The sequence below is a fragment of the Varanus komodoensis genome, unplaced genomic scaffold (genome assembly GCF_004798865.1).
Source record: "Varanus komodoensis strain SLA01 unplaced genomic scaffold, ASM479886v1 scaffold5, whole genome shotgun sequence".
Classification (NCBI taxonomy): domain Eukaryota; kingdom Metazoa; phylum Chordata; class Lepidosauria; order Squamata; family Varanidae; genus Varanus; species Varanus komodoensis.
The window spans coordinates 28,197,544-28,222,420 of NW_025336087.1; the positions used below are offsets into that span (position 1 = coordinate 28,197,544).

A 24,877-nucleotide genomic window follows, 5' to 3' on the forward strand; every position below is an offset into this window, starting at 1 on the left:
CTTTAGAGGGAGTGCAACCCCATTCAGGACAAGGTCCAAGTCACCTACCCCAGAGCCCGAGCCACCCACCAACAGGGCCTCTGTCTTGTGTGAACCCAGTAAATGTTACTTGCACATCCATGACATAATTCTACATTTCACTTACATATATTACCCCACTTGGCTTGATACAAAAGTAAAAACGTTACACTGAAAAGATCTGTTGAAACATTAAATTTACTAGTAAATATGTTGTAGTTGCTTTCAGTACATTTTGCTTCTTGGTTATTCACTCAATTTGTATGGAGCATCCAGAAGATGTTGACAACCCGCAGAATGTCAAACCCTATCCAGATGTTCATTTCTTCATGTATTTAACACTGTGTGGAAGAAAATGAGGCTGATGTGCTGCCCTACATCTGTCTATGCCATCTGTGCATTAGGAATGTGTCTGCAGAGAGAAAGTCTGCTGAATGTGTGGAAGCTGTCACTGTGAGCTGAAATCCTGAATGTGCAGGATTGTATACCACAGGACCAGCCTCTGTGCATTCAGCATGGTTCCCTTCTGTCAGACTGCATGCACCAGGACATGGATAACATGGAGCCATGGATGAAAGGGTGTGTGGCAGGGACGAGGCATTGCATTCTGTAGAGAAATGAGAGCCCAAGTAGGTTTCCCATTTCCTATACTGTTCTCCAGTCTTTAATTAGAAGCTTCCTCTTTGCATCTTTTTCCTCTAAGTGGTCAACAGGCACTTAATCAGTCTATTCCTGATGTTCCTAAGGCTGTGAGTGCGTTCGTTAATTTCTATTTCCTCTCACTTTTTGTCCACATTGTGAAAATAATTGCCTTGTCCTAAAAAGTCAAGAAATAAAGAAGATGATGAGAGAGAGAGAGAAATCGTAATTAAAACTCTCCTAATGCTTTATGAGGATTGGGAACTCATTAAGGGCCAATTATAGGATTAAATCAGGAAGAAGATTCTTATTTATTTTCTGTACGGCCCAATAGCCAACACTCTCTGGATGGTGAAGGACAATAAAATACAACAAAAAAGTAGAATAGCAAAATAATATTGTGAGCTGCCCCGAGGCTTTGGTGAATGGGGCGGCATATAAATGTCTTAATAAATAAATAAATAATCATAAAATTACATTTGTTGCAAAAAACGCCCTTTGTCTTTTTCCTGGAGGGTCTCAATTGTCAGAGAAAAAGAAGCAATCTGAATTGTTTATTTTGCATGCAAGATAGGTCAGCAGTGAGGCTCATGCCCAGAAGTGGAGCTGACAGAAAGCAAAGGGTTGGGCATGGCCTCTTATAGTCTATAGATTAACAATCAGCTTTCACTGTGCATGTCAGATCTTTCCATTATATAGTCTAGAGGTTAACAATTGCACATGTCAGAGTATTTCCAGGCTAATGTTGATTCTAACATTAACGCTGATTGTGCCTATTCTGGGTCACATCAAGTAATTTTAGTGGCTGATATTTTCTAGGTAACCGGCCTATAGCTCCAAGAACAAACTGTGAGCTTACTCACTTAACATTTGTGGTTAGGCTAAGTGACCTTTATCTTGATGTCTGTTTGTGGTGAGGCTAAGCAGCTGTAGCCAGGTAGCATCTCTTAGGTGATTTCATCTTAATGTTTGCAGAGGCCTGAGGTTTCTGCAGGACTCCATCAACTGTAGCTCAGGAGTACATGCCTTGTTCTACTTTTAATTGTTGCTAAGTCAAGCTACCCAGACCCCTTTGAGTTCAGTGTCCGGCCACTGCCAGGGTATCTGGGCCACAGAAACCACTCTGGGAATGGTTGATTTTTGCAGTGTTAGCAAGCAAAGAACATTATGAGCAGCAGGCCTTTTCTAACATATTTGAAACTTTTAAAACCACATTTGAGAGGTAAATCTTTCTGGTTTTTCTCTGCTGCAAAGAGAAGGCATTAGTGAGTTGGGGGTGGCGGCAGGGCAGAAGAGATATTCAGAATTCGCGAATGTGATGGGACAGCATACAAATGCATTTAGAGCATTAATAAATAAATAAATTTTCCCACTTTCACAGGGGTTCTGTACTATTATGTGAAGGGCTGACTATATGTGATCTGAGTTACATATACATTCGACCTAAAGATGATTTTCCATTTTCTGAAGGGCAGAACTCATTCGAAACCTGGGGGCTGCCTGTATAGAAGGAACTTAGACACAGGGTAGGTGTATTACTATAGAATATTGTGCTATGCTAAGTGCCACTTGCAACTTGTATTTTAACTCCACATTTTACTAAGTGTGGAAAAATAATGTTCTGCAGCACTAAAAGGACTCTAGATGGGAGGGTCCTGAGGCAGAATGGTTTTGAATGGGAGCTCATCTGTGTCACATCAGACATGAGGAGTACCTGCAGGTAGCATAACAAAATATTGACATCCTTAACTGGGATAGCAAAGCAGCTAAGAGAGTGATCTTGTAAAGGCATGCATATTTATCTTAAATGAAACAACACAGTATTTGCATCCTGAACCATTTTCAGCAGCATTGTTAAACACCTTTGCCAAGTTACACAGGATTTCATACCACGAAACAACAGGAGAAAGAAGGAACTTGCAGGCATAAGAGAAATATGGCTGCTCCTGGAAACTTTCCTTTCAAGCATGCACATGGGCAGTGGGACTTTCAACAGTCCATTATTTCACCACACATGCAAGGTTGCTTGCTCTGGATGCTGTCAACAACTTATAGGACACATTTCAGGTCTCCCCCCCCCCGCCCCAAAACAAAACAAAACCAAAAAACCCACCCTTTTGTTTTTTTCTCCTAATTACTCTCACAAACTAAGTGATTTCTGCATTTCAACTTTAAGTGATATGAAATTGCCTAAATTATTTTGGACTACAGTTTAAAGCAGGGGTGAACAACTTGTGGTCCTTCAATGCTTTTGTCTACAATTCTCATCCGCCTCAGCCAATATGGCCAAAGGTGAGGGAGGAGAGGAGGTGCAGGTCACAGGCTGCCTCTGGTTTAGTCTTCCCTTTAGAAGAGGTCGTCAAATGTTCCAGATTCTAAAAATACATAGCGGGTAGATATAAAGTTGCATTTGTTTCGGCCTTTACATTAAAGTGTCATGAAACTCGGCAGGGCTGAGGAGGCATGTCTTGGGAGAGCATTCGACGTCCCCCTGAACTGATAGGGCTCACTCCAGTCTGTCTGCCCAAGGCGACGGCGAGCAGGTCCCAGGGGTGAACTCAGTGGGCTTCATTTCAAAGAAAGACGCAGGGCATCGGGCCACACACACGCTTAGCGGAAAGGAAGTACTAAAGCGGACCTTGACGGTAACTGCTCGAACCAGGAAGACCCGCAGCAGTGACAGCAAAAGCCCGAAATACTTTCTTCCCTTTCTTTCCGCACAACTTCTCTCCACTCAATGAAAGGAAGTTAACATCCTCTTCTTGCCCCTTCCCACCCACGCGAGCCAGCCAATCACCTTGGGAACATAACTTCAGGGGGTGGGAGCGACCGTTTTCTTGCCTCTATGGATTGGTTAGTCGGCCAGGTGTTCTCCCCGCCCTCCGGGAGGAGCCAAGAGCGCGCTCGGATTGGCCGGCGGCGGCAAGCGAGGTCAGAGTGGATTGGCCGGCGGCGGCTAGAGCAGCGGGAGCGGATTCGCCAAGCCTGTCTCACGTGACATAGGCGGGGTCGGTGACGGACGTATTGTGGCGGAGGGCTCAGCTTGTCAGGTAGGTGGACGTCTCGTTCGGGGCTTGTTGTGCTGCCCGTGGGATTCTGCCTGGGGTTGGGGCTGGGCGGGCGGAGGGCGGGAGTGGCCGGGGGCGCTCGAGAGGGCGCGGGGGTCGCCGGGGAGCGGGTGCCTGGGCCTGCGGGGTGGGCGGGGGTGGTGCCGGGGAGTTGCTTCCAGGGATAATGGCAGGGAGGGAAGAAGAAGGCGGCTGCAGCAGCAGGAGGAAGAGAAGGAGGCGCCGCTGCCGGCGCTTGTCAGCACAGCTGGAGCAGCAGTTCCCCTGCGTTGGGAGCGGGGGAGGAGGGTGGGCACTGGCTGCTTGGCCTGGCTTGTACTCCTGGGCGGGGGTCGGCGATGGCTCCCCTGCGACCCGGTCGTGCTCTGTTTCCTCAGCCAGGTCATGGTGGAAGGCGGAGGCGGGTGGGGACGGACCATGTAGGAGCCTCCGGCGGATTCTTACTTCGGCAGAGATTTTTCGCATCGCAGCCGCCAAGTGTCTCACTCGTGCATCTTCCCACTTCTGGTGGGGCCAAAGAACAATGGGGCTTAGTGGGCCATGGATGCTGGTGGCCCTGCTTAGTGATGTGTAGAGCAAACAGTGCCACAAGCGGTAGCCCTGCTTGGGGACCTGTGGAAGCAGGGAAGGGAGCCATGGTTGGGAAAGAACAGCTGCTTCTCTCATCATTCACCTGTTTTCTCACTGAATGCAAGAAGTGAGCCCTCTGCACTACACAGAGAAGGCAGGTGGCAAGTGAAAGCACTGTCCCATTTTACTTGCTTTTTTCCCTGCCCTGCACAGGTTGGTGCCTGTAGAGAGTTGGCCCTGTGCTACTGTGCAGCAAAAGATTTCTCTCTTCATTTGCCCGCATCCCCCTTGGTAGTGCAGCTGGGGTCAGTATGTGGCCTCTGCTGCTTCTGTGCCCCCAACAAGAGGGTTAGTTGAGGTGAGCATGCATGTAAAGAGATGTGCAGGCAGTGGTAGCACAGTAGTGGCAAAAGGCAAGCATGTGGAAACTGCGGAAGCTTCTGCTTATTTCCTTTGGTCAGCTGCCTGCGCCAGTCCTCCTTGTCATGTTGACCAAGGTGAGGCATGTAGGACAATAGAAGCAACTGGGTTGTTCCTTGCAAGCATTGGGCATCCGGTTTTTCATGCCCTGTTTGAAGAGGCAGTGCCAGGAGTATTAGTTGTTCTTCTGAAGAATAACTTTCTCCTTTCACTTTCTTGTCTGGTTCCAGTTCTCACTTAATGCTTCCCAAAGGGAAAGTAGAGACAGATGGCTGCTTTTGGCTGATGCTACCTCTCTTTAGGGGCCAGCAGGGCTGCAGATAAGTAAAACAATGAGGCAGTTACTCTTCATATAAGCTGCTCTCTTCATCCACTTACATGCATCTGTTTTTTTTCTGGGTCTTGCAGTGTTAGAAATTGAGCTACGCCGTGCCTTGGCAACAGAGGAAAAGGGTGAATAGGTAGTGATGGCAATATAATGGTGCCTAGTCCTCCATGTTGTTGTTAGTGTGAAATGAGTTATCTCTGCCTCATTGCTGAGGTGTCACTGCTGCTTGTGTATCCTGATGGAGAAAGGATATCTTAAAGGAGAATGGGTGAAGTAGTAAAGAAAGAATTTGAGTACAGTGGGAAGTTACACATGGCAGTGCATTCAGTTAGCTTCAGTTGTACACAATAGCTGGAGGTTGAAACTGTTGTCCAGTTGTCAACTTTTTCAGGTTACCAGAAGGAGCCTTTTGGATGTCATCTATTTTTGTGGAAAGAAGTGATTGTGTTTCATACTTGTGGAAGAAGAATGCCTCTGCTTAAAGGTTACAATCCATTTAAGTGTAACTCAGCTCTTAAAGCATTGATGAGCTGATCTATTCCTGGCCAGGCATTATTTTTTGTACAGCACTAGTGGCTAGCTAAGCGGGCAGAATAGATTTTCACATAATTATGATAGGACCTTTTATTCCCTTTGTAGTGGTTGTCTTCAGTGTTCTGTGTAAGAAAAAGTTTGGTTTTCAATCTTATGTGGTGTTTAATAAAATATCTAATGTCTATAAAAATGTGTCACTGTCAAAAAAATTTCAACTTGTTACATGTGTGTTTTTTGGAGGTTGGGTGAGTAGGATAACTTATTAGCTATGCTGAAAAGTGTGAAACTGTTTCTAACTTTGCAGCAAGAAAGAAAGGCCCTAGCTTTTTCCTAATGCTTTTCATGCAAAAGATTTGAGGTTCTCTAGTATATCTGGGTAGTGCTAGAAAAGGCTCTGGTCTGAAACACTCTCCTGCTGCTGCCATTCAGTGTAGACTAGGAAGAAGTATAGACAATCTACAGTTTTTCAGATGTGCTTGACTACATCTACCATCACCCCTGACTAGTCATGCTGGGTGGAGCTGATGAAAGTTGTTTAAATCATATGGAGAACACTGGGTAGACCTCGTGGGTAGACAACATTAAGCTGGAGGAGCTGATATAGAAAGCCCTCCTATGTTTTTAATCCTCATATCTCTGCTTATTTAAAATCCAACTATCTAATATATTAATAGTGTATTTACTACATTTTATTCTGCTTTTAGATAGTAATTGTCTCCTAAAGTTGTTCACATGAGTGAAAGAGGGACCTACCATCATGCTTGCAAACTTTTTGGAAATGACATAAGGGGAGTGCTGCTGTTACATCAAGAAGTGGTCAGTACCTAGCCAAACTCCAATGGTCAAGAGAAGCTTTCATTCCTCACTATAGTTTGTCTTGATAGAAGAATGTTAGTCAGTTTAGCTACAGAGCCATTAAAAGATGGTAGTTTGTGTTCTAGAGCAGTGGTTTTCAACCTTTCCACAGCTGGGAACACTGAGGCAGAAACAAAAGCACCATACACATAATACTGTATTCTGTGTATTAGTTTTCAAACAATACCAAAAAGGGGAAAAAAAAAACACTCTCCAAAACAACCAGAAACAGGACAACAAAAATGTGACCCCCCCCCATACCAAAATTGGCATGGCATGGCTTCCACCGAGTTGTCTCTCCCCTCCCTGGCCCCTGCAGTGGTGCACCCCTGTGAACAAGATGCCAACTGAGGAAGAGATGGTGGAGCACAGTCAGCCCTCAACTGGTTTGTAGCAAGTGGGATGTGCCCTCACCCCCATGGACCAGCAGGAGATCTCCCACAGGCCTGCGCTGGTCCACAGACTGGTGGTTGGAAACCCCTGTTCCAGAGAGACTCTTGAACTATGCAGGAATATGCAAACATATTTAAAACTGGTGCAGTCTGGCGCAGTGGTTAAGAGCGTGGGACTGGGACTCAGACGATCTGGGTTCTAGTCCCCACTTGGCCATGGAGCCAACTGGGTGACTTTGGGCCAGTCACAGACTCTCAGCCCAACCTACCTCACAGGGTCTTTGTTGTGGGGATAAGATGGAGGAGGAGAATGATGTAAGCTGCCTTGAGTCCTTTGTAGGAAAAAGGCAGGATATAAATTGATAAAATAAATAAATTAAATTAAACTATTAGAGTTACCTGACAGCGTTGGTTTCTACGGGCACTTTTGTCCAGTTATTATTGGCCTCACAAAAACACAAGGGAGGAATATTTTGCAGTATGCTTTCCCGCCATTCTTTATCCTAAAACAGGAATGATGATGAGCTGTGATTCTCTAGTTATAATGGTTCCCATTCTTTAGCTGAGCATTTTCTTAGGTACAAGGCAAAGTTTATTGCCCTTCTGTGTGCTATGTTCAAAGTAACCTCAGGTGCACTTCAGTTTTTCAAGGCTGGGAGCATGTGGGACTTGTGTTTGAGGTTTCATTCTAATTCCCAAGGGACTGCTGCAGGTGACCTCATATCCTTATCTGATTTGCTCTAGGTGTACCAATGAGATAGTATAAGGAGTAATTATGGTAATTTGCCCAAAGCAATTCAGTGAGCATTGCTCTGGATGTTGAACTTGTTTTCCTTCCTCATAACCAGACTAGTGCTTTACCAAAAAAGAGTACCAGAATGATTTGGCTAGTTGGATGTCCTATAGTGTTACTAAGCAGCTGCTGCTTCAATATTTCTTTCATTCTCAAGCTTTTATTTAATCTGAACCTCTATTTTTAAATTCCGGTAACTTAAACTGTACTGTTTGGTTATATCTCGTGTAGAACAGAGATCTGCATATTTAGTTCTCATATTTATATTTACCCTTAGTTCTAACTGATAGTACAACTGATGACCCACTAAAAATGTTAAATTGGTAGAAGACACTGTTGCTCCCTGAGCTTTGCTTATTCAGTAATAAAGTTGAAAGTTGTTATTGAATAGCACTGAGAATTTATACATGATTAATTTATCAAATTTAGTAACAGAATTTTTATTCTGGGATCCAGATATCTTGGGAATTATGTATATGAAAGTAGAAGAGCATGAGAGACAAGGAAAAGAATCTGTTGATGGAAAGAAGTATGGTTGGCCGTTTCTGGAAAAAAAGCAACACACTCATCCAGCCTCTTTGATTAGGCTACAGTTAAGAGAGTATTAATATCAGATTGCTAAAATCCCTTTTGGCAATTGATGGGGCCTGAGGCCATTTTATGTATATTTAAATTAAAACAATATAATTTTGTACTCCTAAAAGTCCAGGTCCCGTTACACACCAGCTGTGTCTGTGTATGTATGTGGGGGCCTAACCCAGCAAGCTGTACAGATGCAGTGGCTTCAGATGATCTGCACCTATGCCTTCAAGAAATGTGTGAGGTGTGGGACCTCATTGATAACATTCTCAGTGGCCATATCATCAGCTTGTCAGATGCACTTGATGGGTTCTATGTGCTGATTGATGTACATGTGTAGAGGCCCTTCCCATGGGTGCTGAATGTGTTGATTGTATATAGTTGATCTACCTTGTGTGACATCTTTTTGTTTTCTGTGAACATGTGGAGGATTGTCTGAACTCCCATTATATGTAGATTTCCTTTGTGTCAGTTGGTTATTGGACACATGAATAGACAAAATGAAAGTTTTCATTTGAAAATGCTGAATGAAAGTTTCCTAGACAGGTATAAAAACACTTTTATTCACTGTTTTCCAGCATAAGTCATGCAAGCATATAGTAGTATCCTATCGTACACCCATGTAGGACCCGCTGCTTGCATAGTATAGTTTTTGGAGTTCTTAAAATTAGTCTGTGCATTTGTAAAGATCCACCTAGAATGAGTGACTAGAAGAGGCTATGAATAAGCTTGTGTTGTAAGTTAAGGCACAATCCTATGCCCTTTGAAAGAGCACTCCAGTGTTGGGAGTGGTCCCAATTTCCATTGCTCTCCTGGAAGATTTCTAGCAGAATAGAGGAAACAATGGAGCTAATTTTTGCTTCTCCATGAGACTTGTAGTTTTTTTCTGCTAGACAGGCAACTGAGTCCACGTAGAAGTGTCAGCTGGTAGGGTTGGGCCTGAAGATGCCACAAGATAGTATGGGTCCTGGCTTCTCCTCTACTTTCCTTCCCCTAGAATGCCCCCTTTTGCTTCCCTGAAATGGCTTTTCAGTCTTGGGAGGCAGCCTCTGTGTTTCTTTCCATGGCTGCTGGAATGGGAGAGGGATTAGAAACCAGAGTCTCCTTCCAAAAGTTGTAGGAGTGTCTACAGTACTAAGCAAACAGTGTTTCTCTGGCATTCATCAGTATTTACAATCTTACATAGTGACATGCAAATTGTTTTGATGGGGTTGTTTTGGTTGCCATAAGCATCATAATGTATGCTCAAAGATCTTCCTCTCAGATACCTTATGGGGTACTGGTGATTAGTCCCATTTTACATCTTTTTTATCATGAGCATTCATAAATCAGTACAAGGAACATACGACACTTTCATGATGCAGCAGAGTAACCTTCAGTCATTCATTATCATGATCCTCAGCTAAATGAGACTTGAACCTATCTGTATGAGGAGGGACCAGTTAGCTCAGACCAGTAACAAAAGCCATGGAAGAACTAGGTCCAGATGCAGCTCAAACAGTGAATCTGCCTTCCAAGGGACTCCTGGACAAGGATCCCCAGTGATAGCATCCACTGAGTCTGGGATCCTGCTGGAATCAGGAGCTTGCCCAGAGTTCCAGGCACCCAGTTACTGAACCACAGGTGTAGGCAGTGGCCCAGCCCTGAACTGGAAATGAGATGCAGTCCTAGTTTTCAGGATGGGAGACTGGCCTTTTAGGCACATGACTCACCAGGAAATAACCTCCTCTATACAGTTTGAGTGAGTCTACAAGAGAATGAAGGGATTGTTTCTTCAAGGTTCATGAATGGATATGTATTGATTGTTCTTTTTTTTCTGTCTGCTACTAAATTCTGACTGATTTGGAGCTTTGTTTTTAGATTGTAAAGAAATTTATTGTTAAGACATCAGATGCAAAACTATTGTGGATTTTATGTACTTGTGCTGACACAATAGGAATCATGTCTGTTGATTCCTGGCTCTATTATTTTCCTTTTGTTCTCACAATTAATGGGGTGGTTTTTGTGCCACCATTTGAGGAACTCTGAGATTATCAGATTTTTTTCTCTGTGTGTGTTTCCTCTCTGCTTCTGCCCCCGTCCTGTTACATGCTCAGGCCCAGTGCTGCATGATGCGGCCAGAGCTATGGCTGTCAACCAGGACCTCAAAGTTTCGTGGCACAGAGCAAGAGGATGGTCTCAGCAACAAATTTCCATGGCTGGAGAAGGCAGCTGGGAACATGGTCTGTTTTGTGAAAGTCTCACTGAAACTTTCCTCCTCTGATATGCAGGAGCCACTGTCTAATACACTTTTAAGACTTACGACATTTAACTTTATGTGTTTGGCAAACTAAATTATGCAGTTCTTTTTTCTAAAGGGTTACAAAATTGAAAGAAAAGACAGTTGGAAGAACTGTGCCAAGAGCCAAAGCAATACTGTTGGAAAAAAATAACTTTGTGGAAAGGATCACTTTAAAAAGGTTTGTATGCCAAATTTTATTTTCTTGTAGTCAACTTTAGCTGGAGAAGATCCTTGTGTCATTAGTCATTATTTATGGTGTGTCCCACCTAGGGCATGTTCCGACATTTGTGATTTAAGTAGATGAGGTATTCCTTTGCAGAAAATGCTTTGTGGGTGTGCACCGATCGGAACATTTATTGCATTTTTTTTCCTTTCACTGTGCTGAGCAAATCTTTATATTTCCTTCAAACTTGTGCTTTCTCTTCCTATAAGTTTTTACCTTTGTTAAACAACTTTCTTGCATGAACTGTCTTAGTTCTGATATAAATGTGCAAGAAATTGCCTTAAAAAAACAACAAGGGCACAGCAATCCTAAGTACTGGCAGGTAGACTATTGTGTGGACTATAATTGATTGAAGCTCTGGAATTGAATTGAAATGTTATTTATTACACAATATACTTCAAAGGTCAGTTTTTCTTGAACTTGGACTTATTCCATCAACAGTAGCTGCATTATTTTGTGGTAATTCTCAATTTGGTTTTGGCAAAGGTGTACTAAAGCTTGAGCAATTGACATTTTGCAAACTTACAAGCTGTTTGGCTTCCCCCACCATCTGGGAATATAGCAAACTTTAAGCTTGTGAGCTAAATACGTTATTGTCTCTGGCTTCCTAGCAGCCATCTGATTGCTCTGAAGCAGTGTAATCATTTTGTCCTCAAACTACTGGACTTTGATCATATTGTTGATTTTACTTATAGCTAGTGCACACATACCTGTTTTGTCATTTGGGGACATGCATATTAGTATAGGCTGCCAACAGATGTGGTTGATTCTGGTGGAGCAACATGTCTGAGAAATACAATCCTTTCAAAATCATATTTTTAGAGGGCTCTATAGGTGACTTCTTATTTTAGGAGCAGGAAGTCTTGCTTTGTCATAGCAAGGTAGAATTATATATAATTAGAAGATGCCTTCAACATTTTTCTCATTAGTCTTGTTGTGCTTCCAGATGTGCTGACCAGAAGAATACTTTACTAATTGCCCTTCATAATCTAGTGCCTTATAGAAGATGGGGTTTGGAAGTGACCTGAAGTACTCTCATGAAGCTTTGCTAAAACTGCAAGATTGGGAGTTACGACTGTTAGAAACAGTGAAGAAATTTATGGCCATGAGAATAAAGAGCGATAAAGAGTATGCATCTACTTTGCAGAATCTTTGCAGTCAAGTTGATAAAGAAAGTACTTTACAACAAGATTATGTTAGTAATGTATCTAAGGTAAGAAAATGTTATGCGTAACTTGAACTGGACCATCTTTTAAAATTGTGATTTGCACTAAAAGACATAAGGCTGCAGTACTAAGCATACTGATTGGAGTAGTCCACTCCATAGTACTCAGTTGGTTTACACTTAAATAAACTTGTGAAGAGTTATATAGCTAGTCTTGGAGGTGTTCAACTACTTTATGTTTTTGGGTGAATTACTCTGATGTTGTGTCTGGCTGACCTATTTGTGGATGTCAGATGAGTCGCTCTGTCTATGCATTCCTTCTTATAGTTTGTCTGGTACTTACATTCCTGTTTGTTTTCAACTGATTATTACTTAGGTGATGCAGTGCATCTTAGGTTAATATTACAATGAGTTTGAGGGCATCTGACAGTCTCTGAGCTCAAGTGAATGTTCTTATAACTATTGCTTTAGGTTGCTTCTTTAGTCAGTTATAGGTTTTCCTCCTTTTAAGAGCACAATTGGGTGGCTGCTAGATGCTGTGCAGATGGCCATTGTATAGGCTGGAATCTCTGCTCCAACCTTGAAAATGTGTTCCAAGGTAGAAGCTAGGACTTGGACTGCAGAGTGCCCTTCTTGAGCTCTCACAAGCAGGTTCTTTCTATACTAGCTGTGGCTTTGAAGTGGCATGTATGACTTTAATGCTAGAGTGTGTGAAGGAGAGGAGTGAGGCTGCAATGGGATATATACAATTCTGGCAATGCTTCAACCCCTCCTAATAAGTGGAGGCAAAATACACAGATGGCTCAAATTGGTCATCAATGTCTTTTGTAGGGCAGGAGAAGTGTGGAGGCAATCCTTACCTCCATGCTCCTCTGACACTTGAGTGGATGTCAGTAAACTTCGAAGGTCAAACAGTTATGTAAGGCACCATCCAATGTATCAGCACATCATTTTATGAGCTATCTGAACTGATGCATACATGTTTACATTTGTTATTTCACAGAATTCTTTTTGCAAGCTAAGGCTCCTCCCCATCTGTTCACTGAATGTCTGGTCCGTAACAGGTAATAGGTCTGCCCCTGCCATCTGTGCACTGAAATGCATGCTTGCAATTGTGTCTGTAAGCATATGCATGGTGGAAGTGCCACCTGCCCTGGCAACTCTGCGTTTACAGAATTGCATAACTTTGCTATACATTATAGCCAAGGTTGCACTACATTTGGAGTACTGAGATCTTTCCCCTCCATTATAGAAACATTGAAACATACAAACAGAGTGAGTCAGAAGGGGACTCCCGGACCATCTAGTCTGACCCCTGGCTCTAGCTGGCTCTGCTCACGACATTCCTTCCACGTCCATTATGCCCTATGGCAGTGATGGCGAACCTTTTAGAGACCAAGTGCCCAAACTGCAACCCAAAATCCACTTATTTATCGCAAAGTGCCAACACTACAATGAAATCTGAAAACTGCAGTTTTAGTTTAGAAAAAACAACTCACAGCCACTCAAAACAAATATCATTGGCAGTGGACAGACTGGCCATGTGAAAGCCTGGATGAATTGAGGCTAATGAGCCATGGCTCGTGACGTCCTTGCCTGGCACCGCTACTCCTTTCCGAGCATGCACATGGCCCCTATGTGTGCTGTCACCCGATGCTTGGCTGCTGGGGGGATGCTGGGGCGACCTGGCTCGCGTGCTGAAAGAGAGGGCACTGCGTGCCTGTTTGGCAACGTGCCATAGGTTCACCACCACTGCCCCAACCCTACCCTACCCTGGTACGCTCCCCTCGTCCTAATACAGGGGTAAAATACTATTGAAAGGGGAGATTTAGAAAAAGCCTTGAGTAGCTTTTTCTGCACTGCTCATTCTTTCCGCCCATTCTAAACACATTCCAACCATCAAAATCATACCAGGGCACCTTGTTTTTGTTTAATCCTAACCCTACCCTGGCGGACGCCCCTAACCCTAATACATGGCTAAAGTTCCAGTGAAAAGAGGGCGATTTTGAAAAAGCCTACCCTGTGTAGTGTTTTCTGCACAGCTCATCATTTCTGCTCATTCTAAACACAAAACCTGAAAAGTAAGGTTTTATTTTAGAAAAAACGCCTCACAGCCAGTCCAAGCTAATATATATATGTTTGGCAGCACACTGACCAGCTATGCGAAAGCTCGGACGAGTTGCGGCTGATCAGTCGCAGCTTGTAACGTCATCCCCTGGCGCCACTACTCCTTTCTGAGTCTGTGCATGGCCCCTGTGTGCGCTGTTATCCTATGCTTGGCTGCTAGGGCAATGCTGGGGTGACTTGGCTCATGTGCCAACAGAGAGGGCTCTGCATGCCCACTGTGGCACACGTGCCATAGGTTCACCACCACTGCCCTATGGCATTCTCCTTCCTCTACTTGGTCTACCACTCCTCAAGAGTGTAGAGGAATATACTTTTACCTCTGCTAAAGACCTACAGGGAACATGTTCCAGTCATGCTTTTGTTGATATTTCTTCAACTGTTCTAGTAATGGTTAGATCATGTGTGCTTTGAACTGGTAATCCAGTAGGTCTGTGTCTTGACATCTACTTATTTAATGTGCAGTTACCTTCTGCTGGCATTAGTGAATGTAGTAAACAGAATGTAGCAAACTATACATTGGAATAAGTAGTGTAAATAACTTTATTTGGACTTTTTAGCAATCTGTAAGTAAGCAAACACTAGCAATCCCTGGAGTTCAGCACCTGTTGCTTTTTGTTGTAAGAAGGATAGTTGCATTGTTTCATCTTCTTTACATTCTGCAATTTGAAACATCAATTGTCTTCACTGTAGCTTTTATTTATTGTTACTTTTGTGATCTCTTTGTCTATTGTGGCTCTGTTCAATTAATACTATTTTATAAACCAAAGAATCTTTTGAAGAAGAAAATGCTCTTTTCTGTCCAAAACACGTATTAGACCAAGCTCTTCCCATTTTCCTTTATAATATTCTTAGTCCATAGATAGAATGTGTAGTGGACTTTTCTTCATATCTTTTCCAAAAATCTAAAGTAATATTTGCTTCTAATTTTTTTATTAACTGTACATTATAGTAGTATGGCTTTCTTTTATTAATTGCTTTTATGGAACAGATACAAATGTGCTTGAACAAATGCATTTCAGATTGACACAAATGTGTGTACATGTTGTAATTGTCAGATCACTTGTCTGTACCTGAGAACACAAATACAGTTGGATGTTTTAATTGCACTGCATAGTGATCTATTTTCATAGATTGCTAATTTCAGAGAGAGAGAATGAGAGAGAGAGAGAAGTTTATGCACCGTTCTTTTGATTATCATTAAGTTACAAATAAACTCATCTCTCTTCTCCAAGTCATGGCTGCTCATTGTGCAGCAAACAGAACAGCTCAGCAGGATCATGAAGACACATGCAGAAGATTTAAATGCTGGGCCGTTGCATAGGCTAACCATGATGATCAAAGACAAGCAGCAAATCAAGAAGAGTTATCTTGGTGTTCACCAGCAAATTGAGGCAGAGATGTTCAAGGTATCTCATTCAATCACTTAAAAATAATGAGTTAGCAAAAATTAAACTGAGAGGATATTTTTGAGCTTCAACTCTTTGAATTGTTCTTGATGGCTATTCTTTAAGTAAACTTGCATATGTGTATATGAACGTAAGTGGTTGAACACTTTCTATAGGGAAGTACCGTGTTTCCCCGAAAATAAGACCTACTACTATTTTTGGCACTTGCTAAAATATAAGACCTACCCCAAAAATAAGACCTAGCTGTGTTTATTCCCAGGGCCAGTGGGGAACATAAAGATCCTTTTTAAACTTTATGTTTGAACTTAACTTTATCTTAATGCACCGTGTGGAGGAAACATGCTTATGCGGCTCTGCTCCCTCCGCACAGTGTCATACAAGCCGATGCTTCCTCTATAGCGCCGGCTCCTGTCACAGGTGGAGTGATACCAAATGTACCAAATGTACATGTATTCATGCTGTTGTACATGAATAAGTGTGGATTGTTGTACACATTAAAAATAAAATAAAAAATAAGACCTACCCTGAAAATAAGACCTAGTGTGCTTTTTTGAGCCAAAAAAATAAAAGACAGTGTCTTATTTTCAGGGAAACACAGTATTATTGCCTTTCCTACATTAACCTACAAATGGTGTTGATGGTTACTACTCAGAAGAGAGTATTATGTGCAACTAATATGTACCTCTAGCAGTCTACATGGTGAAACAGTTCAGTGTTTCAAGATGATTTGCCTTAATAAATGGGGACACAACTCAAAATCCATTTTCAGAAACAAGTCTTTGAAAAATGGGTGAACTCATTTTTTTCTGGGAGGTCGTCAGTGAAGGTGCAGTTCAAATGTTTCTTTGCATCCCTTATGAATTGAATGCTGAACTTTGCAGATCTTCTTAGTATGTCGCTCTAGTTTTGTGAAAGAATGTAATTGGTTTGGATTCCGACTTAAAAGAGGTGGTACTGCCAGAGAAAGGTAGTAGGGGATATCTGATATCTACTTGTCCCTGCAACTCCAAAATAGAAACCCTACAGAAACAATGGGAGGCCATGCAGGGGATTGAAATGGTGTAAAGGGCAATTGATGAAAATTGTCTTCCTCTTCTCTTTCAGTGGGAAATTTCCAGTGGATCTCATTTTGTTCTATGAATGAGAGGAACCCTGGATCTAATGATTGTCTTTATATACCGACCTGTTTTACTCAGATTTACTGATTTGAACTAGCTATTGTTAAAGCATTCTTACAGTCTTTTTGCCTCAAAGATATTAATCATAATATTGATTCAAGTGCTATACTGTGGAGGCTGCTGAGAAAACTTCAGCTATTGGATGATATATAAGTTAAACATAGGCCTTGTACAAAGTGAATGTAATATTTGTATATTGATATTGCATTGTTCAGCCTGATTATGTGAATAGTCCCTGTATTTCTAGTGATGTGGCTGTTTGTACGCAAAGTGCCTTGATATATTTTTGTTTTTTCTTGATAGGTTACAAAAACAGATTTGGAAAAATTAAAATCTAGTTATAGACAATTAATTAAGGAAGTAAATGCTGCCAAAGAGAAGTACAAGGAAGCTCTGTCTAAAGGTAGGTTCATAATACTAAATAGTAGCACTGCTTTGACCCTTTCACGATATATTTAAAGTACTGTGCATAATAAAACCTTGGCGGAAGTTGTGAGCCAATTAACAAAAACCTTCACCAGCTCCCCCTTTTTTACATCAGTGTGGAATTAAGCCTTATGCCATTCCACCACCAACACTAGACAGCTTGTCTTGCCCTGTGCAGCCTTTTCCTCCAATTCTCCTTGAGTAGGCTCTCTTCAGTCTTTTCCTGAGATTACTTCCAGCTCTGCTTTTCAGTCTCTTAATATGCTGCATTCAGTCTTTCTTCTCTAGGACACATAGGAATGGGTGTTTATTAAAAGCAATAAGCCTGTGAGAGAGAGCTCACTTGCTACTGTATGACACACCAATTCATGAGTTGTTGTGGCCCTCAAATTGCTATTATATGCAAACCAGACTGAAAGCCCTGCCCACATTTATGCAACAACTAGCCCCTTTTAACATGTTGTGTTGTCATCTTCCCTTTATTCTGTGTCACAAGCTGTGCTTGACATTTTAAAAAGAGTTTTGATATAACACAGGTCCTGCTCTTTAAGGAAGAACAAGCCTAAAGTACCCTAGGTGTTAAAACGACTTGTTCTGTTCTGAGCAGCAGAGAACAAACACAGTATTATGTTATGACAGGGATTTGATTTCTCTTCAAAGGATCTCCTTGCGAGCAAGCTGGCACCTTGATGGGAGATCCTTTTCTCTGAGTGAGTCCAAAATGATCTCCTTGTGAGCAAGCTGGCCTCGAGGCACCGGCTTGCTCATAGGGAGATCGTTTTGGACTCATTGGGAGAAAATGATCTCTGCGCAGGGATGCCCCTGCCTTTCTGCGTGCGCATGCATGCACCCCCCCCCCGCCCTGGCCCGCACCCCGCCACCTGCACCACCTTGGCGGCCCGTGCCCATCGCTGGGACCTTTCAACTGGCCCCCTATTCAAAAAGTTTGAGGACCTCTGGTTTAGAAGATGGTTCAAAGGAAATCACTAAGCTATGTCGGAGGAACTGATTAACTTTCATATATACTGTAATAGGTAGATTAAATAGGTAGTTTTGAATAGCAATATGCCTATAAGATAAACATGTCTAGAACTTAAACCATAACCAATATGAAACATAATTCAATTTATTGACATAAATATTTGTTTTTCATCCATGTTTTTACTGAGGCCAAAGTGTTCATGTAATTTAAAAATGCTGAATTCTCAAGTATCCATGGAAAGTAAGATGCTTTCAAGTAAAAGATTAATTTTAATGTCTAATCATTAGGGTTTTTAAGGTGGTACAGTCAAGAGTAATTTGCAAGTTAGCCATAATTTATTGCAGGCATAGCTTTTCCCTCTTCAATTCAAATGAAATCTTACTTCAAACTATATTCAGATATTGGAAATGCAACTCTACTTTAAAAGAAGTACTTCAAAGGAATATTAAGTAGTTTATTCTTCTCCCTTAGTGTAATATATACTTCTGTAAAACTGGATGTGAAATATAAACATTGCACAAATAGCCTCTTCCAAGGAATTTATAGATCTAATTCTGGAAATGGTTACCTAGCTGAAATATTTGTTATAATGCTGTTGGTTAATTAAAAACAAGTAAGCAAAAATATTAATGCTGTTTGCTTTGAAGAAACATTTAAGAATGTTGTACTTGAGAAAACTACTTCATCAATTGCCTGAAAAGTGTTGAGGCTTGCACAACGTGACAGTCCATTGTACAATGCTTCCTGTGAGGGATTGATGTGTCATATGAACCTATATGGATTCTTGCAGGCTGGGTTGTTTGCAGACAACAAGCCCTGCTGACAACCAATGGGTGGTTAATAGCTGAAGCTGTGTTGTCTGAAGCCAGGCTGACCTGTCCCTCATGAATACCCAGAATCAGTTAGCAAGCTACTGGGCTAGAGTGGCAAAAATGCCTTGCCAGTTTGCCCAGGCGCACCCATCAGTGTCAGCTGGGCTACAAGTGCTCACATGATGCTTAGAGGCAACTGCCTCTAGCTTGCTTTCCTCAGTGTGATCTTGAGCCATTGTCAGCTTTTTGTGGCTTTTTGTCCTTCTGTTTTCCCTCAAAGATCATGAAGCCCAGCTTGACAGCTAGCTTTTGTAGTACCTGGTGGGAATGAAAGGGGCAGCTGTTCTTGGCATGTGTTCTAAGGTCAGGCAGATTTAGAGGAAATGGGGGTCCTGGGGACTGGCATGCTCAGACATTGCGATGGGAAAAGCAAAAGGGGCTTATCTCAAGGCTGCCCTCTCCAGGTGTTCAGGCGGAGTCTGAAAATAGCTGGGATCCACACCTGCTGGAAGCGGGTGGGTGGCGTGGTGGGGCAGGAACTCCAGGAGCCAGCCAAGCCTGGTATGTTTATTGATCCCATGAAGTGGCATTGGTAGAGAAGGGCTAGTCTGCTAGAGGGACAGCAAACAGTGAAGGCTTGCCTTCCCCCAAAAGGGCTCTCCCAGAGGGAGGGGGGTGCAGGGGTATTCAAAAAGAAGGTTCTCAGATGTAGTTGCTAGATTGGGTTCAGTGACTTGTTCTCTGCATGCTCAGTCTCATTATGTGGTGATTGTGCTTACTGGATGTACTTTGAAGAATGAAGGAAAGGAATGGTCTGTTGCTTTGAGTGTGTTAAGGGGGAAACCTGGCTCCTGACAGTACCTGTTCTGAGAGCAAGTTGCTCAAGCAGCTCCAAGCAGAATGCAGACATTTTTTGGGCATCTAATATGCACAAAATATTCATTTAGCTTTAATTTTTTTTAGTTGCATGTTTGCACCTGCACAGAACTGCAGTTGTATGAGTGAGGGAATTGCTTGGACAATATTGAGGGGCACCTGCTCTCAGGGTGCTATGGTTCTCCAACTGTCAAGTAATTCTTTCCAAAACAAGTGTGAAGATAGGATTGTAAACTTCCCAGGAGGGAACAGATCATGTGCCACATTGAGCTGGAGTTTGTTTACTCTTGCAGCAAAAACGTAGCATTGCAGAGCCATGCAGGCAGCTATGCTAACTGTTCAAACCATAATTGTAGGGAATATGTGGGACTTTTAACCACAGCAACTTTTCCATGCTCAGGTTCATAAATTTGAAGAAATGGCGAAGCACCCCTTCTAGTTCTCTCCTAATGCTGTCACTGGATTACTACCACATCTGCAAATCCCTAATCCCACAGTCGTATGCCACATATTCATCAGTGGGGTATCTGATTGTTCACTTGTTATGGAAATACCTTCCAGTGTCTTGGGGGACTAGGAATATGCTGTACATTTAGAAGGGATGCCCGAGTTCTAAAACTTTGAACAATATTGCTTTAGACTTTTAGTCCTAAAGGCATGCTCTGTGATGAGATTTTTTTCATTAAAACTCTTCATAAAACCTATGCCTTCTCATATCTCAGAAACACCTAGAAGCATTTTAGTGTATGCGCTTTTCTTGTATTAGTGCAATACTTTTATTTAGCTTGCAATCCTGTGCACATTTACATTGAGCATTTGCAATTGGTGTTTCGCACAGGGGAGGGAACCAGGATTTGTACTAGCGTGAACTGTGCCAGAAAGTTATGTATATGAATGATGTCCCAAAGTAATTGTGCTCTGAGATTTTTGAATGTATACAGAATTAAGGAGTGCTGAAGTAGCTGCACATTAGTCATTTCCTAGCACAAGAAGAATAAAAATGTCATACTTAACTCTTTGTGTATACACAATTCTTATTAACTAGAATTATAGAAGAAAAGACAAAATGTAGCTGGACAACATAAGCAGGGAAACCCCTAAAAACAGAAACAGTAAGATAACTTTTATTAGGGCCAACTGAAACCACTTGACCTTAAGAGAGAAAAAAAGTAAAAGGAGAAAGAATAGGATCTTGCAGATACATGATGGAAGTCCATTTGCAGTGTGGTAGATTTTTTGAAATTATGATTCAGAAAACATTTTGTAAACTAATCAGGATATATTATGCAACAGAATCTATATTAAATGAAGGCTTTCTGGGGCAAAAAACAGAGGCCAGTCTCCTTTTGAAAATAGAAATGAGAGCAATTAGTTGAAATTGTTACGACGACTAGTTGAAACTCACGAGACCCTGGAAAGACAGGACATAAGTAAATAAACTGAAGTTAAGAACTGTGTAAATTGACTTAAGAACTTGAGGCAGGCCTAATGTTAACAACTTGCATTTGGTTGAAGATATTTGAACAAATTTAATGGATGCCTGGGATTCCAAGAGCCATGTAAAGCTTCTAGACTAGGATTTTACCATGCCATTATCGCCTTGCGTCTTTTGCAGAATTTTCCAGGGGGTGGGGTGGTGGGCAAGGTGGTGTCACTTCTAACCCTTTTGTGCTTTCCTAGTATGTAGACCTGTTTCATTACCACAGAAAAAGAGAAAGAGACTGAAGAATGACACAGTGCTTCCTAACTGGTAGCTCTAGGAGTCTTCCAGCTGGAAGGAGAAACATAGAAACTGAGTGAGTAAGAAGGGGTCTCTTGGGTCATCTAGACTGACCCCGGCTCCAGCCGGCTCTGCTCATAACATGCCTATAGATACATAGAAACTAGAGAACCCCATATCACACTGCAAGCTGCTTTTGAGTTGAGGTTTTCTTGAATGTGTTTAAACTCTTTTTTTTTGGAAACTAGCAAGTATACATATTTTGCTAGAGGTGAAATCTTTCACACAATACGTGTACAATCCTTCAGTGGCAAATATTTTAAAGGTCTATTGCTTTTCAGCGAGATGGAGTTCAGGCGTATACTTGCCTATTTCACTGAAATTAGTGGGAGTGAAAATGGTTGATTTTGCTTGCTTGGTGCTTTTGATTGCTACCCTGGATAATTATGGCTCCATCTCCCTACTGCCCGTATTGTTTTTCCTCTAGGAAAGGAGACTGAAAAAGCCAAAGACCGTTGTGATAAAGCTACTATGAAACTCCATATATTGCACAATCAGTACGTGTTGGCATTGAAAGGAGCGCAGTTACATCAGCACCAGTATTATGATGCTACACTTCCTCTCTTCCTTGACTCCTTACAGAAGATGCAAGAAGAAATGATTAAAGCACTGTAAGGCACACCGTTTTGTTCTAGAAAAGTATATGATATGCGATTGCTTTATAGAATGGTATTGTCTGGGACCAGTGTATCTGAGTGACCACTTTCCCATATGAAGTTGCATCAGAGCCCCCTTCTTTGCTGCCTTCAGCAATAAGGTGGGTGGCAGCCAGCAATGTCACATTGTTTGAGAATGCTCTTTCCAGGGAAAGAACATTGCACACCTGTGCAGTTCCTCTGATACTGAATGAAGACAGCTGAATATTTTGGAGCTTTTAATTAATTCATTGGTTTCTGCTATTTCTTGCTCTTATGTAATGACCTTTCTTAACGGTTTATTGCTAGGGGAAACCCTAAATTATTTTAATGTAAATTGTAGAATATATATATTTTTGTCTTATATATATATCTAATATATTATCTAGTATATACCTTGGTATATATTAGAAATCTTTAAAATATTTTGCCTTTTTCTTCATTTTTGGATTTTTGGATAACATGAAATAGTCGAATAGTCTCTTTGTGTGCAAGTGCATGTGTGTGTGTGAGACTGTCTTTTGACTGCATAATCTTATAAAATGTCTTTTAAGGTATCGTACAAGCTGCATCTTGGCTTTTTGTTAGAATAGCTGCTTCAATAGACATTTGAAAAGCATGATACTTTTTCTTCAAATGATTGTAGAAACATTAATAGGCCTTTCCAGACAGACACAGAAATATATTTTAATCTTTGGAGTAAATTATTAAATTTGAATCTGTATTTGCCATTCCTAAAGCAACCTCATCCTCTTTATTTAGTGTCTTATTCTCATTTCTCTTTTCAGCAGTATGCTTTGTGTGCATACCTGCTCAGTGCTTTGTATTCTCTAGTGAGCAATTCGTTACCTTGCTCAGAATGAGCTAATAGAACAGACCCTGGCTGGGTTCACATGTAGTAGTTCATTGCGGCTAAATTAATGTACGATCTGGTATGAGCAAACATGCTGCCTCTGGGACGTTCCTGCTTTCAATTAGCAATAATTGTCCCAATTGTAGGCTATGACCTCTAGATTAATTAGGGGCTAAATAGTCCAGAATTAACCTAAAATTTGCTAATGATTTGTTTATGCCTAGCAAAATGAGGTTTCCTTAATCAAAGAACTAATATCACACGTGAACTGTGTTACGGTTTTTCTTATTTTTTCCTCTGATCTGTTAGAAATATCTTTGATTTTCCAGAGCCTAACACCAAGTTTTTGGGACATAAAAATGAGTATGATTTGGGGCCTGCTTGATTTTATGGCATTAAATTTTTTGCATCTAGTAGACCAAAATTTTATGTTAACATTTATCCATTTTCAAAAAAATGCTTTAAAAAGGTTCATGCAACAGTGAATAGATTTGAACTTGCAGATTAAATTCATTTCTTCAGTGTACAGTTTTATTAAGCTATTTTGCTTAGCTTGAACCTACAGCAGTTTCTTAAAGTCTGGTTCTGATAAGTAGAATAAATTGTACAGGATAAATGACTACAAACAGGATGTATGAGTTAAGGGTTGTTCATCCATTTTCCTCTCCAGTACAACAGAAACAGCAGTCAGAGGGCGGGAGATAAGAAGAATTTGTATTGTAGTTTCACTTCTCTAAAAATAACAAAGTCTTGTGACCTGTTAAAGACTAACACATTTATTCTGTCATAAACTTTCATGGGCATTCCACTTCATTAGATGCATGAAGTGTTAACCTGCAAGTGGTAGGTTTATATACACATGCTGGGGTTGAAGAGACAGTGAGAGATGTAAACTGAGTTTTAAGAGTGAATCAAAATGCACACTGATGTGTTATATGCCATAACTTGCAAGCAGTGCATTACTTCATTTTGCATTGTTTAAGCAGACCAGTCTCTACAGAAAAGAGTAAATGCATACTGTAACCTTGTCTACCTGTAATTCCAGTTTGAGGGTTGTTTAACCTATGAATTGATGGGATTGTAAGCAGGGTAATGAGTATGTGTAGCCCACATGCTTTTGTTGCTTCTGCTTTCAAATAGCTTTAATCAGTGACCCAGAAACAACCCTGAGTTGTTTGAAATGACTGGAACCTTGGGTTGTCCCAGAGTTTAACCCAACAACAAACCATGGGTAGCTGTTGGGTTAAACTTGGGGTTGTGGAAAATTAATCTCTTCAGAATGCTGTATTTGGAAGTCGCATTCAATAACATAGGAATGTTCTTTGGTTACAGCGGCTTTAAAATGGAAGTGGTGAATACAAAGGAATAACTTATTCCCTTGCTTGGAGCCACAAATGGTTTAAAAAATTGATGGGTGGTTGTTACATATGAACTGATCAGTCTCACATTAGGAATAGCAATGGTGAGAAACTAATTGGGAAGTCTTCAGGTACCCAAAAGTAACCGTCATGAAAAAAAATCCAAAGACAGCTATCATTGTGAAATGGCTGAAGTACAGAAAATCACATGATTCACTTCTATTTATGAAAATTAAGATAAAGTAATGCTGTTACAATGGGATGGATTAAAGTGGTATCAAATCAATTTAACTCATGCTTTAAATCTAGCTTTACTGACCAATGACTTAAATCATGGTTATCTACATAATATGCAGACATGACTGACTACCTCAATGACAGGTAGAGAAACTAAATTAAAATATCGCCAAAATGGGTCTCTTTCATGGGCTGGGGCCAGCATATGTTTTGTTAGTTTACTGAGCTGTACAGAGAAACTTGGAGAAAGCTACCCTTTTGGAAAGCTGTGTGAGCCATTACTGTTTCCTTCTGATATTATTGTTAGGATACAATTCTGGGTTAGGATTAGAAAAACCATGG

At 41.3% G+C, this 24,877-nt stretch overlaps 1 protein-coding gene across 8 annotated transcripts in view; it reads left to right on the forward strand.

Moving 5' to 3' along the window:
• Window positions 1–3,652: 3,652 nt before the first annotated feature.
• The window catches only part of FER (FER tyrosine kinase), a 190,327-nt gene continuing 169,102 nt past the window's right edge, over window positions 3,653–24,877 (forward strand). For 4 of the 8 annotated variants that reach the window (XM_044446573.1, XM_044446579.1, XM_044446580.1 and 1 more), the window contains exons 1-5: window positions 10,455–10,655; window positions 11,647–11,913; window positions 15,225–15,398; window positions 16,880–16,979; window positions 21,880–22,063. In XM_044446573.1, coding sequence (XP_044302508.1) covers window positions 11,707–11,913; window positions 15,225–15,398; window positions 16,880–16,979; window positions 21,880–22,063 — 665 coding nt within the window. In that variant the 5' untranslated portion in view covers window positions 10,455–10,655; window positions 11,647–11,706. Of the gene's footprint in view, window positions 3,708–4,181; window positions 6,394–7,156; window positions 10,419–10,454; window positions 10,656–11,646; window positions 11,914–12,868; window positions 12,930–15,224; window positions 15,399–16,879; window positions 16,980–21,879; window positions 22,064–24,877 lie in introns of those variants that run through there. The other 4 variants (XM_044446574.1, XM_044446576.1, XM_044446575.1 and 1 more) reach the window with 4 other exon arrangements.